At 43.4% G+C, this 16,990-nt stretch overlaps 1 protein-coding gene across 6 annotated transcripts in view; it reads left to right on the forward strand.

Annotated features, from left to right (window-relative positions):
* Positions 1 to 16,990, forward strand: part of shank3a (SH3 and multiple ankyrin repeat domains 3a) — a 420,419-nt gene that overhangs the window by 270,581 nt on the left and 132,848 nt on the right. For 5 of the 6 annotated variants that reach the window (XR_013793457.1, XM_079567785.1, XM_079567786.1 and 2 more), the window contains exon 5: positions 8,603 to 8,711. Coding sequence is in view for 5 of the 6 variants with exons in the window: in XM_079567785.1 (XP_079423911.1) it covers positions 8,603 to 8,711 (109 nt within the window). In the remaining variant the exon portion in view is untranslated. Of the gene's footprint in view, positions 1 to 5,022; positions 5,466 to 8,602; positions 8,712 to 16,990 lie in introns of those variants that run through there. The other variant, XM_079567787.1, reaches the window with a different exon arrangement.

The following is a 16,990-nucleotide window of genomic DNA, read 5'->3' on the forward strand; positions in this document are numbered from 1 at the left end:
GCTGCTGCTGCAAACTTTGTGTGGATGGCTGCCCCGCCTCACATGCTGCTGCTGTCGGGACACCGGGACTCACCTGGGTCTTCGCGAGGCCCTGCTCCGTGTTCTGGCTGGTTTGAGCGTCAAGTCTGTGGACCGTATTACGTGGCGCGAGCGACCCGGGTGTCAAATAAATCCTCCGACAGCACCACAGCTTTCTTCGGTCCGGACAGGCTCGTAAGGTCCGGGAGTGGGGCACGCAGGGTCTGCTGACCGCGCGCTCTCCTCTCCTCAGGGGGAGGATCGAAGCTCGTCCCGTCGTCGGGCTGTTTTCGGTCCGGACGGGTCGTTAGGTTCCGGTTGGCTGTGAGCTCCGCGCACCTGTTCCCTCCCGGAGGAAAGCTCTGCTCAGGCTGAAAGACGCGTAGTTCTGCCCCGGCTCCAGCGCTGAGTCCGCGGAGCTGCTTTTCGCTGGTTCAGTTCATGGTCCAGAGTTTGCTCGGACTACAGCGTTACATCCACGGTTTCTTCTTTTTACTACATTATTTTTTGTGGTTTAATTTTATACCCTTTTTTTTTTTTTACCCTTTTTAGTGAATGTGATCTTGGATTGGCTATAGGCCTAAGGTTATTGTGGGTTTCTAATAGATTCTTAAATTTTTCTCATGCGCATAAATATCATATTTGTTGTGTTAAAAACAATTCTTTATCATTTCCTGGTTGGAGAAATGTTCCTTTTTTGCCGTGTTTCGTGCGTGCGTGCCGTAAAACCCGTGGGTGAGGCCTCCTGATTATGAATATTTTTGGGCGTTTCATTCAAATGACGCTGGGATTTCTCCGTGACATTTACCATCAGCTCCTTCTGCGTACGGAAAGATCTGAGCGTAAAGCACGGGTTCATAAATGCCACGCGCACTCTGGCGCATATCGCAAATACACCTACACGTACACCTTTTTTGTACGCAATGTTGATAAATGAGGGCCACTGTGTGTATCACATACACTGGGTGTATCACATACACTGGGTGTATCACATACACTGGGTGTATAAATTAGCTTCATGCTATAACCTGGAATCAAACATCTTTCTTGACTTTGTCTTGATCGATTTATTGTTGTTCACTGTCTTGTTAAAAACAACAAAAAACCAATACCAGACCATCTGTGCGCCTGCTGGATTGTAGCTTTGGGCTAATGTCCATCGGTCTAACCACGCTCACAGTCTCTCATACATCGTAGCCTATTGTACATGATTTAGAGGTAGTGGAATGCATTTTTTTTTTCATGACCCGGTGACTGTATGTGTGGTTAGTATGGAGCCTTTCTTTCCATCACCGTGGCCTCTAGGACGCTCCAGGTTTTACTGTTTTTAGGTTTCTGATGATTTTCTGGATGGAATGTGTGGAATCCTAAAAAAAAAAAGAAGATCCTCGAGCGATAGTGATACTAATGAAAGAACGATCACGTTTGTGGATTTACTTTTTGTTTTTCTCCCACAAAGACCATGAATCACCCGCAGAGTCACAGGCACTCTCAGGCTCAAATGCGCATTGTTGAACTGAAGTGGATTTGCACGTCATGTCTGTAATCGTGCGGAAATATTTCGGCACTCCAATAGGTCACGGACATGTTAGTCATCAGTTAGCGACTGTTTTTCAGCCACTGAAATGTTCCCTCATATTTTCCAACGCGGAAAAACAGGTGATAAAACGTTGGTGCTCAGACCATCGCAAGTCAGTGACACAAGAGTAGAGGAGACTGGTGGGTTTGATCAGGGGAACATCTCTAAAGACACAGGAGGTGGGGAAGAGGAAATGCAATTTAGGTTTCAGTTAACTGTGGTACTAGCATAAGCATAAGTATCTCATGCCCCTAGAGGCCAAAAGCGCCACTGCAGGTGTCGTAGCATGTTGCGTTTTTTCACTCATTAATTGTCCGTGAGAGTAAATACTACACTGACAGAAAAGACAAAGTGTACATCCAATTAAACAATGGAGATTTTTTTTTCACCCAAACCTAGCTGTAGCGCTAGTGTAATGGCCGGAGGGGCAGTTTTACTTATTTGTCCTACCAAATTATTTCCGATCAACGCCACCCTGGATTAGAGTAGTGCCTGGGACACTTATACACATAAGGCTCGCGCAGATAAGGGATAGAGTGGACCCGTAGACCAAAAATATAGAAAATATTATTTTATAAATGTAAAAATAGAGGCAAACAAAAAATACAAACCTTGAGTTGATAAAATTCAGTAGGCTACTTTCTCATTAATAAGAATAAAAACACCAAGTTGACACAACAATTATTGCACGTATGCCCTCAACACAGCAGCCCCAAAATGTTCATGTGCCTGAAGGCCCTACCCGGTGATGCGTGTGGATCCATGGGCGCAATTGCGGCACAGCCCTTTGCGGCCGAGGTCCGGCACTACGGCGGCGACGGTCAACGAGACCCGAGGGTCCAGCAACAGTCTTTTATTGTTATTGTTGTTGCGCTGCGTAAAGACTAAGGAGTCTTTGAAGGAAACTCAAGTGGACAACGGAGGATGCGATGGAGAAGGAGGAGAGACCCGCGAGGTTCCCAGTCCTGGAGATGAAATTTGGGGAAATTAATATCCTGTAAGAATGTCCAGAACCATAAGCAGCACAAGAGAAAAAACACCAAAAATACCAACCAAAGCGCCAGCAGCGCGACATGCATACAACAAAATACAAAAATGAGCTAATATAATGGATATATTTTCGTTTTGAGGATTAGAATGCTTACCAGAGGTTTCTTTCGAACGAGGCACCGCACAAGAGGGGAATTACCCTGCTTTAACTCGTGCGTAAAACGCCACGTACTAAAGACAGCGGAAGGTTAGAAGATGTTGACATAAAACCAATGTGGATTTGGAAACGACGTGGCTTACCAAAGCTTTTGACTATGCAGAGCATGTAGCACGGGCCTGTAGGTGTAAAAGGTGGATGGAGCCTTGTCCGGAGTTGGTAAGCATGCACTCTGGATCCCAATGTCCGAGAAGGATTTTAGTTGTAACACGTTTTAAGGTTAGTAGGATCAAGGGATGAGGCTCGTAGGACAAGGCTCCACTCCTCGTGCTCCGTGCTCAGCTCCCAGACGGCGGGTGATGTCAGAGGCGACCAAGGGGGCCGGCAGGTTCAGGTGGCACGTAATAGGCTGCCGGTGGATGTGAGGGTCTAACGCCACACTAGCCCGCAGTTAGCTTTGCCCGATAGTCTGTTCGCTTCTTCTTCGTGATTCCATTAGTGCGTATTGGTGGCTCCGACCTGGACGCAGGGAAGTTGCAATTGTGGTTTTCTGGCCGGAGGCAACAGGGGGAGATGAAAGCCCCCAGAGGGACTACAAAAAGGATTCATTAAGGTAAACGAGTTACTTAGTACTGCTTTAAAATAAACAAGGGCATTGACTTCTGAAAGAAGGCAGATTGGCATTTTATAGAATCTTTTGAAGTGAATTGTTGATCCATCCATCTTCTTTCACTTGTCCGTTGCCGAGTCATGGGGGCGATTTACTTATCTCCCAGCCATTAGGGGCACAGGTGAGTCAGCTTATGTTTTTTTGTTGATTTTCCATTCAAAACGGGCCATATTAGTGACCCAGGTGCTGCTGGTTCACAGGTAAATTGTTTGTTGCCCGGTCACCAGGTCACACTGTCCTGTGTGTTGTGGAAATGAACTGCGATATTTCCACAGGTGCCATTAAAGGGGCTGGAAGCAAGTTCGCCATTTTATACTCACTACTGCCACCTCAGGCCATATGTGTAACTGCACCTTCTATATTAAGCTCGTGCATGACGGCAATTCGGGCCGAAGTGACACATTTTTGAGTGACCATACAGGATTTTAGAGGCAGTTGTGGTGAACAGGTCTGGGCTCATTCTACACATTAGGACATGGCTGGAACATGTAGGGGGAGGAAAATACTTAATTGTAACATTTTTAAACTCCTTATAGTCCCTTTAAAGAAGTTGACAGCAGGTAAATAGGCAGCAGGTTGCAGGGTCAAAGATCTGAAGACGAGCTGCAGTGTCTTATACTTTGAACGTTGTCTGTAAAGTGAACCATCCTCTGGCTGCAGGTATTATCTCTAATGAGCTAAATGTGAACAGACCACATTTGTCTTTCCCCCGCGATTTTGGATGGAACTAAATTCTGCTAGCAAGCGGTGCTATTCTCAGCTAAAGTCATGCTGCCCAGAGCCTGGCAGACTTTGGTGGGAGCCAGTGCTTCATTTGTAAATTAATAGTTTCAGGAACACTTTTGGACTGATGAGAGAACAGGCCAAACAGTTACTGGAACACTCATTGAACTCCATTATATCCTGTTAAATCTTTGCCAGATCCTCCAAAATACTTACTGTAGTTCCCGGATTCTTAACCCAAGAAACTGAAAGGAAACGGGAGAGAAAATGAAGCACTGGAAATAGCTACGAGTAAGTCTAGCTCATGATTTTACATTCCCCACTGCAATCGAACATCTAAAAATCTGATTATGTGAAAAGAAAGTGCAGCGTTAGGTCTGGATGATACGGCAAAAAGTACCGTTTTATAGTAGACATTTCATATCAACTTGAGCTATTCCTCCAGTATCATTTAACACGCTAATCTCCCATTGTCACATCCAGACTCCAAACCCAGCGGCTGTTCCTGCCAAAGCAAATGGCTGCAGACCTGACAGCTGCAAAGTCCTATGACAATTGTTGAGATTTACCAAAGGTAAGATTTGGATTTGGATGAATTGTCCAGTCTTATGCAGTGAACACTTACTAACTGATCCTGTTCCGGAGGTGTTCACCTTGTCACTGGTTCGTCTCATCTCTCTAGATCAGGGTTAGTCCCCATGGAAACTGGATATTTAGATGTTTGCTAATGACATTGGAGTCTATTTATGCAATTACACCTTTATCGCGACACACAGCCTTAATTACAATCAACTGTGCACATTGTTAGTCCTGCTGCTGGGGTGATAGGGAGATGGGGCAGAAGAAGAAGAAGAAGAAGAAGAAGAAGAAGAAGAAGAAGAAGAAGAAGAAGAAGAAGGTCTTAGCTCAAATAACAATCGAAAACCTTTTTACGAATGTCTTGCCGGGTGACGAGATGAGAAGCAAAGGCCGACATGACACGGGGAACAAGGTCGGAAATCCGGGTGGAATTGAAGCGCGTATCAGCACAAAAAATATTTCCTCCATTACTATCTGTTCACTCGAAATGACTGGCAAACCGCACGCAAACTCAACCTTGGTGCGCCGCGTCCCCCAGTGCTCTTTGTGTCCCATCACCATAACAACTGCCTCGTGTGGGAAAGAAAAAAAGGAAAAGGAGGAGAAAAAATAGTGGGAGGGCGCGTAAGTGAATTTCCCTCTCAGTTCGGCTCGAAGATGAGCAGGGCAGCGCACACGGCGGCTCGGCTGGAGGGGACATGAGTAGTTTTGGATATTTTGGACGCTTTGGAAAGTGGACAGAGCATATGGTGAGTGGAGCGGCGTCCATTCGGTCAGAGTGTTTGTTTTTGTGGGGAGCCGTGTCGGTCAGGGCTTATGGGTGGACTTGGGAGTAGATTTAGTCCAATGCTGCTACATTTCAGCATTGAAACCAAATCGACTTTTGTCCAGTTGAAATGAGATTAAAAAGACCTAAATCAGGCTGAAACCGAACTTCATTGGGAAAAAAATGGAACTTTTGCACATTCTAAACACACTCCCATGTGGTGTTGTTTCAGCATGTGCACTGATTATGTTGTGCATTCCTGTAGTTCAATGTTCCTCTGTTTGGCTGTGTGTATTATAACGAATGGTGATAAAGGGATTGAGAAGATGTTAAAGCTAAGATTCTGTCATTTGAATTGTTGGCATGTCTTGCAGTTCCCATTAATTATCAATCCCGTACATTTGAGACCACGTTTGTAGGAGTCTAAACTACAGGGTTAGCAGCTTTTAGGCATCATTAAGGTGTTGATTGTGTATTTTACTTATGGCGGGAACCATATGTTTGCATACACTTCATAAAAAGACATATTTGCATTTTTTCTCACTGTCTGACATGAAACCAGAGGCAATTAGGATATTTAAAAATGTGTCAAATTCCAGAAGAATGAGAACGTTTGTGTTTCCTTCCACAAGCTTCTCACAATAGTTGGATGAGTTTTGGTCCATCCCTCCAAACAGAACATTTGTGGTCACCTTATGTGCTTGTGCCTTTTCAGCTCTGCCCAGACATTTTCAACTGGACTGAGATCAGGACTTTGTGATGACCACTTCAGAACATTGACTTTGTTTTCCTTAAGCCACTTTGTAACCAGTATTGTCCATTTGCTTTGAGAATTGTCCATTTGGAAAACCCATCTGAGCCCAAGCTTTATCTTCCTGGCTGATGTCTTGTAGATGTTGTCGTGTTCTTTCTTCATGATGTCATCTACTTTGTGCACCAGTCCCTCCCACAGCAAAACAACCCCACAGCATGATGTGCCAGACTTGTGCTTCCAAGGTCATGACATCGTCATCTAGGCTTTCCCAAATTGTTTATAGGTATAGTAATCTTAGTGAATGTAAACCTTTGGTTTTATAAAACGTAATACAAAATTGTGTAGAAAATTCTCTTTCTCATTCTTCTGGAATTTGATAAATAGAAATATTTTTTTTTTTCAGTTCTAATAAATGGTTATTGTAAAGAGTGTCTAACATTACCTTCCTACCTTTAGCTTTAGTTGTTAAATGATCAATAGCTTCCTCTCTCAGGCAAAAAGGTGATAATCCAAGATGTTTTCTTCATTCATGTCAAATCCATGTGAAATAAAACGTATCTGACTAATATTTATCTTATATGTCTTTATTGCAGAAATACATTATTCCCGTTGTTTAGTGAACTTTTAGATGTAGTCAGTCATTCTGCTGGCGTTCCGGCCACCAGACTCACTACTTTCTGCCGCAGCCATGGATGTATTATAATAATGTAGAGAGTAGTGAGCTTCTAGTCCTAAACGCCAAGGCCGAAAGACTTTGTTTGTTTTAATTATGATGATGCGTGAGTGACGCAGATAAAGTGACGCTGATACAGAGATTATCGTTTTGCTAAGAGGTTATTGCACATGTTACTGTACAGTCATGTTATACAGTCTGACAGGATAAAGGACCTACTCCTTCTTGCACTGAGTGTGTCTCAGTCTGCCACTGAAAGAGCTGCTTAGCTCCTCTACAGTCCCATGCAGTGGCTGGGAGGAAGGAGGAGGTAGAGCTGATCAGTGCAGGACACCACGCTCTGACACTGGGACAAACCCAGGAGGCGCTACACCTCAGGTTGGTCCACAGTGGCTCCAGACTGACACCTGAACACAAATATAGCACTTACTAAAGATTGACTTCTGCTCTATTTTGATCATGATTTTAACGGCAAAACATTCCATTCTTTCATAGCTCCGTAGATAAAAGTGCTTTTGGGAAAGTTAGTGTTTGCTTTGGGAATTAGAAACCGACCATCGCCCAGTGGCATAACCATGTGAACCTCTGTTGCTTTTAAATTAACTTAATAAAAAGTGTGGATTTGCAGAATAACAGAGACGCTAATGCTTGATCTTGAACCTGAAGCCAGTTATTGTTTGTCGAGGACTTGTTTGTGATTTGCTAAATGTTGGTGTTTAAATGTGTGACCGTTCCACAGTATCAATGTTGCAAGACACCACAATACATCACGAAACCATCACGAAACCATCACAGCATGAAAGAAAACCACAAATTCAGTTTTAGTCAGTCTTGATTTGATCATCTTTTTTGCTCTAAGAAATGTGCTGTGTTGAATAGAGCTGGGTACTGCACGATACCAGGATGACATCTGTGAAAAAGGTTCAGGTACTAGCATCAGAAACAATTTATTGAAAGCAGCAGGTTCTGGAAGTGACTTGGTTGTTTCAACTCCAATGTTTTTCTCATTTTTGCTCATTTTTTTATTATTAATATTTTCCCCATTCACCCCATTTTTCATTTTCCCTAATTTCCCCACATTTTTTATAAAATGTTTCCCCCTCCCCCCCCCCCCACCCCCCCAATTTTCCTCAAATTATTCCCAATTTTTCCTACATTTCTTGATTTTGGAGATGAACCTGATGTTGTAAATGCAGATCTTCCACAGATTGTTGTTCCACATGGTTTACTAGTTCTAGATGACAAATATTTTAGTAGGTATCGGAAAAAGTATTTTTCCGGTGTTGGTATTGTAAACCAAGTATTGTTACAATACCGGCGTATTAAAAATAACGTAGTGGTGCCCCGCCCGACATAGTTCAGCAAAACAGATTTTTCAGAACATGAGGTGAAATTGTGTGTTGTAACGCTCTCTTACTCTGAGACATTGTTGTCCTTAAGGTGGCTTCACAAATTCCAATCTTCTCAAGGTCTGAGACTAAGTAACGGCTCAGTGGTGTGTCCCTCGCCCTTCAGAAGCTTTCTTTCTCTTACAAATTCCCACCGCCCTGTGCCTTGTAGATGTCTCTTTCCACATGCTCGGGTGGCTCAAACGCGCTGTAGCTTTCATCTCTTCTCTACATTATTTAACACGTCGATCCACATGAGTCTGACATCACACTCTCCTTCTCTCCCTCTCTCTCTCCTCCATCAGGCCAACTTGAAGAAGTTCATGGAGTATGTGCAGCTGAGGAGCATCGAGAAAGTCTCAAGGTTTTTGGAGAAAGGCCTCGATCCTAATTTCCACGACCCGGACACAGGAGGTATTGCTTTTTCAATCATTTCTTCCCAACATTGTTTTTCTAAGTGGTTTAAGGGCAGGACGTTTGTCATTTTTACATGGATTTGAGGACGTGTAAATGGTGACTCCTCCCCCAGTGCTCCGTACCTGCCGCATCAGCAGCACTGAATGATCGGTCAATTGTAGGAGCTACTGTGTAAGTGTAAATGCTGTCCCAGTGAGAACGATTAAAGGAACTGGCCAACATTTTTACACACTGAGACATGTTCTTACCTGAGCTTAGACGAGTTGACACACAAAACGACCAAAGATGTTGTTAGCGTTTGGCCTCTCCCAGTATATTCCTATAGCTCCAAACGGGGGTGAAGTTGGATGCTACCAAGCTCCACGGGCACAAAGACCAGGTACGCATCAACTCGTCTAAGCTCAGGTAAGAACATATCACAGTATGTAAAAAAGTACAGTATGTTTTCTTGAGGCCGGGAAGGGGCGAGGTCAAGAGAGAGGAGTTGTGGGGAGTGGGGGTGAACCCGTGCTTTTGTTAACGCAATGGCCGAGTGCAGACTGGCACCACAGTGAGGAAAAGATGCACTCTTTCTCTCGGGACACGGACAGTGTTTAACTCACGTACTTGATTTGACCGATTGAGCTTATTAAAGCCTGTGCTTGTGATAAACCATGCCTCAGTCGACCTCTTCTCTTTTTTTTATAAGTGACGACCTCTCGCAACAGCAGGATGACGCCTGATACAAGGCACCAGAGGGTTTTCAATGATAACTATACTATTATACTGCAATACAATACTAAACTACTGCTCCCATTGTCATAAAAACATCTACTTCGTTCAAAATGACATAGACACAGTGTTTAATGACATTTGGTATGAAAGATCCTGTAATGATGAGGATAATGAATACATTGGGCCTTGTCTTTTTCATCCAATAAATGTTTTATTATTTTCTTGCCCCAGAGAGCGTTCCTGACTAATTTGGTGCTTGGATCCCAAAATGAACTATCTTTTTAGCTTAATCTGCTCCGCTAACCCGACAGCACTGGGGCTTTCCTGGGGAACATTTCTTTCATTATTTATCTGCTGCAGAAGCCACAGAAACATTTCCCAGTATTTTAGAATGATACTTTTCATGTTTTCATCTTTGTAGGATTAAGACTTATTCAACCACAATTTGGTGGAAAACACTTCATTTTACATTATTTATAATACACGTTTGATCCTTATTAAGGGACACAGTTTGTCATTGCTGTTAAGAACCTCTCTCTAAAGTGTGAGCCTCTAACTCACTGTCAAACTTGCTTTGGGTCACGGGCCGCATATAGTATTATAAAGGACTGTGGCCTAATAAATAACAACAGCTTACACTTATTGAGCTGTATCAGCCTGTGTCACATGTTTCTCAAAGTACATAAAGTCATCATTCATTCACTCCACACTCGATGGCAGTACGTTACTACTGGCTACTACATGGCTATAATGTGTTGTTTATATCCTGATCTCTTATTATGTCAGTGCCCTCTGCTGTGGAATTCTTTCCTCTTTAAAATTTAAGCTGCCCCCTTGTGGCTGGAGTGAGAATTCTGGTTATTTCTTTAAAAATCCATACCTCTGCACAGGAATGAGATAGAGCTGGGGTCCCCAACTAAATAGGCTCGAGGTCCGCAAACTTTACCCCCAGATTCCACATTCTCCGTGCTCGCCCCGCTCCACTCCGTTCCGCTCCGCCCCGACCGCCGCAGCAAATGCGTTGCTATGTTGAACGTTCAGAAACATTCCACATCGTCCACTCCGCTCCGAAGGGCCTGCGTCGCCTCTCCGCCTCGCCACAATAAAAATACAGATCAGCTCTATTTTCAGGTCCGTCTGCGTCCCGTCAGCTCCGGCCGGATCAAGCTCCACAGTTCAGACCGCACCAAACGGGAAAGAGAACGACAACAATATCCGTATTTTCAAAGTAAATACCCTCCGAGCGGACTTTATTTAACGAAATTGTCACTATTTCACACAAGGTGACCTCGATAATTCCCTCTGGGGAATTTGTTATCACAAAAACAATCACACGACCCGATATTAACACTGGCGGAGAGGACCGGGGTGGACTGAAGTGGAGCTGAGCGCACTGGCGGATGATGTGGAATCCCGGGGTTACTCCGGACATGTGCAGTAATGGCTCTTAAAGCAGTACTGAGTAACTTGTTTACCTTAATAAATCCTTTCCGTAGTCCCTCTGGAGGTCATACGAGTGTTAATGGGATGATTGGGGGGTCTTTCATCTCCCCCTGGTGTCTCTGGCCAGAAAACCACAATTGCAACTTGACTGACACCATGTCAGAGCCCGCAATTCACACTTATAGAATCACAAAGAAGAAGCTAACAGGCTAACGGGCAAAGCTGACTGCGGGCTAGCGCCACTTAAACAGTATTTACAGCCAAGTTTGAGTGAAAAAAATGATCTCCATTGTGTAATTGGATGTACAGCATCCCAGTGTGCCTTTGTCTTTTCTGTCAGCGTAGTATTTACTCTGACGGACAATTTATAACTTAATAAATCGCAACTTGCTACAACACCTGCAGTTGTGCTTAAGGCCTCTAGGGGCAAGAGTTACTTAGCACTGCTTTAAAAATGTAAAACATGAGCTTAGGTTTTTATTAACATAGCAGAGCTGATCAATGACTCAATCTTTGTAGCCATTTTATTTCAGTGTGATTCATATTGTTTAAATAATTGTTAGGAGGATGAAAAGGCTTTGGGGGCCGGACTAAAGCCTCTGGAGGTCTGGATCTGGACCCAGGTCCGCCAGTTGGGGACCTCGGTATATATTTTTTTTGACATTTCCGTTTCAACCAAGCACATTTTCTCCGGTTTGGCTTTTACCCAAATCTAAAAGCTTCTTGAAAACAGTCAAAACAGCTGCAAAAATGACACGAAAATGAGGATGAAAATGCAACAGAAGAGCTACAAAAACATGACAAAAAGGTGATAAAGTGACAAAAATGTAACAAAAGAGCAACCAAAAATGTACAAGAAGTGCAAAAGATCCATTTATATGAGTTTTGTTGGTCTTAGCTTTCAAATGAAATGTTACACTGGCCTATAGGATGTGACCTTTTAGATTTGGGTAAAGCCGAACTCGGTTAAAAGTCTTTAAAGTCCCCTTCTCTCTCTGGGGGAAAGTCGCTTCACGAGAACACGTCTATAGTGCGGATGAAGCTATTTCCTGGCTCACGTACTCAAACAACAAACTGGCCCCAAAGCTGTGAAGGAAAAGAGTTTTTTTGCTGCGATGTCTTAATTGTGCGCTGTCCGTCTGAGGCGAGCGCATACGGGTTTAGTGAAACAGGCCTTCTGCGCGCTGGCTAAAGCTGGATTACGCTCTTTGTTAATCTCCTCATGTTTATGCAAATGTTTGTCTCACCATGAAAGAGATTTCCCCGTTGGCCGACCTGTGGAGGAGCGCGGAGGGCAGCGGGCCGACGCCGAGCGGAAGCAGCCTCTCGGACAGAGCTGATGAGAGCTCTCACTGTGGGCAGATGGATTCAGAATGACCGTCTCTGTGGGTCAATATTTAATCACTTAGGAAAATGAATAATTCAGGTCATATGCACAGCCTGAGCAAACGGCAACCACAGTAATTTAACAGGACGATACAGATTAACAGATCACTTTACTTGTCCCAGTAGGTCTGAGACAATTCAGCTGAAACGATTGATTGATTGATTGATCACAAAAAAAAATGTTTGTCAATCTCAATTAACGGAAGACCTCAGTGATTCTGTGACATATTGTTTGTTGCGATATGGATATTGTGTCACCTTGTATTGCAATAACAATCACTTGGCGATACAGTCCTGAGCTTTACATCATGTTATTATGTCATTCCCTCATTAAAAACATGCCTGAAGTGTTGCCTTGGCACATTCATGTATTTTTGAGTAATCTGTAAAAACTCTGATGGCGGCCATTTTAGGGATAGGTTTGCCTGAGTCCTCCTAGGAACGCTCCCACGCCTCCGAGCTTTCATCACCAGCCGAGTAACCAACCACTGCTCCTCAGCAGAACCCCCTCCCCACTGATGCCACAGACAGCGTGTGGAGGGGGCGTGCCGGAAAGGGTCAGAGGTTCTTATTTCAAGACATTTGCTAGTTATTCTAATTTACTGCATTTACAGACCAACAGAAGGTTGCGTCATCATTGTAGTGTGCAATAGACTGGTGCTATGTGATTGAAAAAAGCACAATACCCCCTCTTTAAGACCGGTTGAAAAATGGCAACCAAAAAATATTACATTTTTCATGCTTGGATCGTAATAAGGTTCCAAGTAGAACTTGGCACGGGTTCAATTCCCACCTGGATGGGGCCTTTCTGAGGGGAGTTTGCATGTTCTCCCCGTGTCTGCGTAGGAGACCCATGTATGTTCATTAACATGCACTGTCCCGACCAAATAAACCAATAAATAAACAAGAAGAAAAGACTGTTACTGCGTCCCACCTCAGCGAGAGGCTCTGCTTGGCTCAACAGTAGGGTGGTCCTTAAATTCTGACTTTCAAAATTTCATCCTCCCACCCTCCCAATAGATTCTCCCTTAGTAGAAACTAGTTGGTACCAAATATCTCCATGATTGGTCAATATTTAGGGTATGCTCAAAGCGACTCAAGTTTCAATAATAGGCGAAATTACAAACATTTTCATGTTTTCATGTTAAAATATATATTGCTGTTAAACACAAGAATGACAATTAAAGTGCTTGTTAAAGTCATCAGTAATTAACCAATGCCGTCTATAGACATCAATTGAAATCCGTTCGCTGACTGCCAGTGACGTCTATAGACGTCAATTAGGTTTTTCAATGGGAACAGCTGCAGGAAAGCCTTGAGCATGTCTGGAGTTAAAATCTTAGTTGTGATACCTAATTCTGCCACCTAGTGACTAAATAAAAGAACTACAAGTTCTTTTATTGAGTCACTAGGTGGCAGAATTGCTCTTTTGTTTTCTCAGCTTTTTGGTCAGAAAACAGCATTTTGGGTGATTTCACCTATTTTCTACGGACGATTACTAAAGAATGGAAAGAGGTACAAACATACTCTTTTTTTAGATGAAAGAAGAGAGTCTAATCTTTCTTTTGGTGGGTTTTGTGTTGACACAAAACGGTAGCACAGCGGTTAGTGCTTGTGCTTCACAGCTAGAAGGTCCGGGTTCGATTCCCACCAAGGACGGGGCCTTTCTGTGTGGAGTTTGCATGTTCTCCCCGTGTCTGCGTAGGTTTCCTCCGGGTACTCCGGTTTCCCCTACCACTAAAAACATGTACATTAGGCCAGGATGTATGAGAGTGTGTTTGAGAGTGCGCATGGGGGACGACGGATGAAAATTAGCCTAAGGCTACAATCCGGTGTGGCTTGTTCATTAACTTGCACTGTCCCTACCAAATAAACCATAAATAAATAGACCCAGACCTAAATTTTCTGTGGGTCTTGAAAAAACAGTCAAAATCCTGACAAACCCCTTGCAGTGGGGAGCTCTCTGATTTGAAAATGACTGGCAGTCGATGAGTTAAAGAGCTATAGGCAGTGATAGTTTGCTTGCGAGATGTTCATAGCTCCACCGCTCTATGTGTCGTTTGATGACGTGGAAGCAAGGCCCTTGATCACTGTTGCCTTCATTGAATCGAGATACAGTGTGCGGTGTTTTGTGACGACCTGTAGGACAAACTGTGTCTGTTTCTCATCCTTGTTAATCAAGGCATTGTACTCCTGCTTCAGTGCGACTCCTCATTCGGCAGTATCGTTGACAATGCGAAGTTCGCGGACCACTTCTTCAGATAGTCTGCGTTTGATTCCCAAATCTGGACTTGTTGCCAGGAAAGAGTTGGGGAGTAAAGAATCTCAAAGAAATTGCATGTGTTGCTGGTACCAAAATCCCTCAAGCCTTTTATTATGGATTGTGGACTGGTCGATTGCAATTCGTTTTGCAGGGTCCTTTGGTGCACTGTGACTTAGTTGCTTAATCATAGCCCTTTTCGCAGCTGCATCAAATTCTGGATCAAAAAAGGCAAGGGCCACCAACTCTTCGCTTAGGTACCAGAGGTGACCACAAAGTTTCTTGAAGGCACCCAATGACAATGATGAGCCGATTTCGATGAGGAGCTTCAACAGACGCAAGTCACCTGCGGGGAACCATGGGATAGGAACCATGACTTGACGTATGCTGATACTTCCAACACACAGAAGTTGCCAAGTTCTTGTCTTTCTCTGTTGGTCAGTTTGAAGCCAGCATATCTGAAGATTAACATTTTTAGTGTGTAAATCAGCCGTGCCATGAAAGAGCACGGTGTATGGCACCTGGCTTCATGAACGTTATACCATGTGATGGTACTCCTCCCAGAAACACTATAAACCGTCTTTTCACTTCAAAAAGTATGAAGAAAAGAAAATGCCTTGTACTCATATGGGTATTGGCAAGTACTTATATCAAAGTACTCATTCTCATATCAGTTTTAGAAAAAGTGTTATCGGTGCATCACATGATCAACATATGCAGGGATAATAATTAAGTAAAATTTAAATTATCACACATAGACTTGACATTCATTTTAAGGCCTGTTCATACAGAGCACGTCGTGTGGCGCATCTTCGTCTTTCCGGATAGAAAGCCTCAATGCATTCCTTGACAGCTGTTTATACTGAGCGCGTACAACGCCACAACACAGTCTTCTTGCATTTCTCTCTTTCTACTAACTTCAACCGGCTTGAGCATACCCTAAATACACTCTGATCTGCAAACTAATTGGTAGGAATTGGTTTCTAATGGGGTAGTACCTGATAGGATGGTGGGAGCAACAAAAAAAACATTTTTATTTTTTTCATTGAGATAAGGACCACCCTACTCAACAGATTGTGTTAAACTGCTCAAATAAAAAAAAAATTGACAGTGTGAATACCTGACACTGAATCCTGTACATTGCGCAGCTCTCTTGGACACACTGACATGGGAAAATAAACAAACACATTAAAGGAACAGGCCACCGTTTTTACATACTGAGATATGTTCTTACCTGAGTTTAGACGAGTTCATTTGTACCTGTCTGCTCTTCACGTGTGCCCTCAGTCACGTAAACACAGCACAGACGGCGTTAGCATTTAACCTCTCCTCCACATTGTTTAATTTTGTGTAATTATACTTTATAGTGTAACACTTCACGTAACCATATTTAAATAGGGAAAACGAGGAAGAGCTTGGTAGCTTCTATCTTGACCTCGTTTGGAGCTATAGTGGAGTGGAGGAGAGGCTAAATGCTAACGCCGTCTGTGTTGTGCTGACGTGATTAAAGGCACGCGTGAAGACCAGACAGGTACAAATGAACTGGCCTAAGCAAAGAACATATCTGCTCTTCACGTGTATGTAAAAACGGTAAAAACGGTGGGCTATTCCTTTAAAGGTACACTGCGTAACATTTTGGACTATACTGCTGCCGGCAAAACAAAACATGCTCCTAATGACCAGCTTAACACAGAAAATGCTACTACTGCAGTGGGTAATCAAAGAATTTGAATCTCAAATTGTACTGCCTTTTGTCACATCTCCATGGAGACAAGCTGGAGATGTACCCACTCCTGGTAAAGTTTGCTGGTCATATCTTAGGAGGGGTGAGCCTCATAAATGTTTGTTTATATATTTATGAGGTATTGTTCAATGATGAAAATGTTTGTCGTAAAATTAATGCTTGTATTTCAATTTTATTTATTGGGTAAATGTTTTACACAGTGTGGCTTTAAAGACAACAGGACACTTCATTGTACTTTTAGTATTGTTTAGAATGTTCCTTGCTCAAAGAGGTGACTACTGCCTGAAGATACTGACTGAAGGTTATTGGGATATAGACTGGTGCTATGTGATTGAAAAAAGCATAATACCCCCTCTTTAAAGGAAAGGTGAACTTAAGGGAAATTAGCCGTCGGCATTTGACCCATCCCTTTCAGGCCTCATGAGGAGCAGACCCGTCTGTGGATGTGGAGCCTGGTCAGATTCTCTTGGCTGGAGGATTCACCTATTGTGCATGTTTTGGGTTGATGGAGGAAACCGTAGTATTGGGAGGAAACCCATCCAGACACAGGGAGAGAAACATGGAAACTCCACACAGCCCGCACCGTCCGGGATTGACCCAATAACCTTCAGTCAGTATCTCCAGGCAGTAGTCAGCAGACCTCTTTGAAGCGTCTCCAGGAGGTGGGGGCGTTCCTAGGAGGACTCAGGCAAACCTATCCCTAAAATGGCTGCCATCAGAGTTTTTACA

The sequence above is a fragment of the Gobius niger genome, assembly GCF_951799975.1.
Source record: "Gobius niger genome assembly, chromosome: 12".
In the NCBI taxonomy this organism is placed as follows: domain Eukaryota; kingdom Metazoa; phylum Chordata; class Actinopteri; order Gobiiformes; family Gobiidae; genus Gobius; species Gobius niger.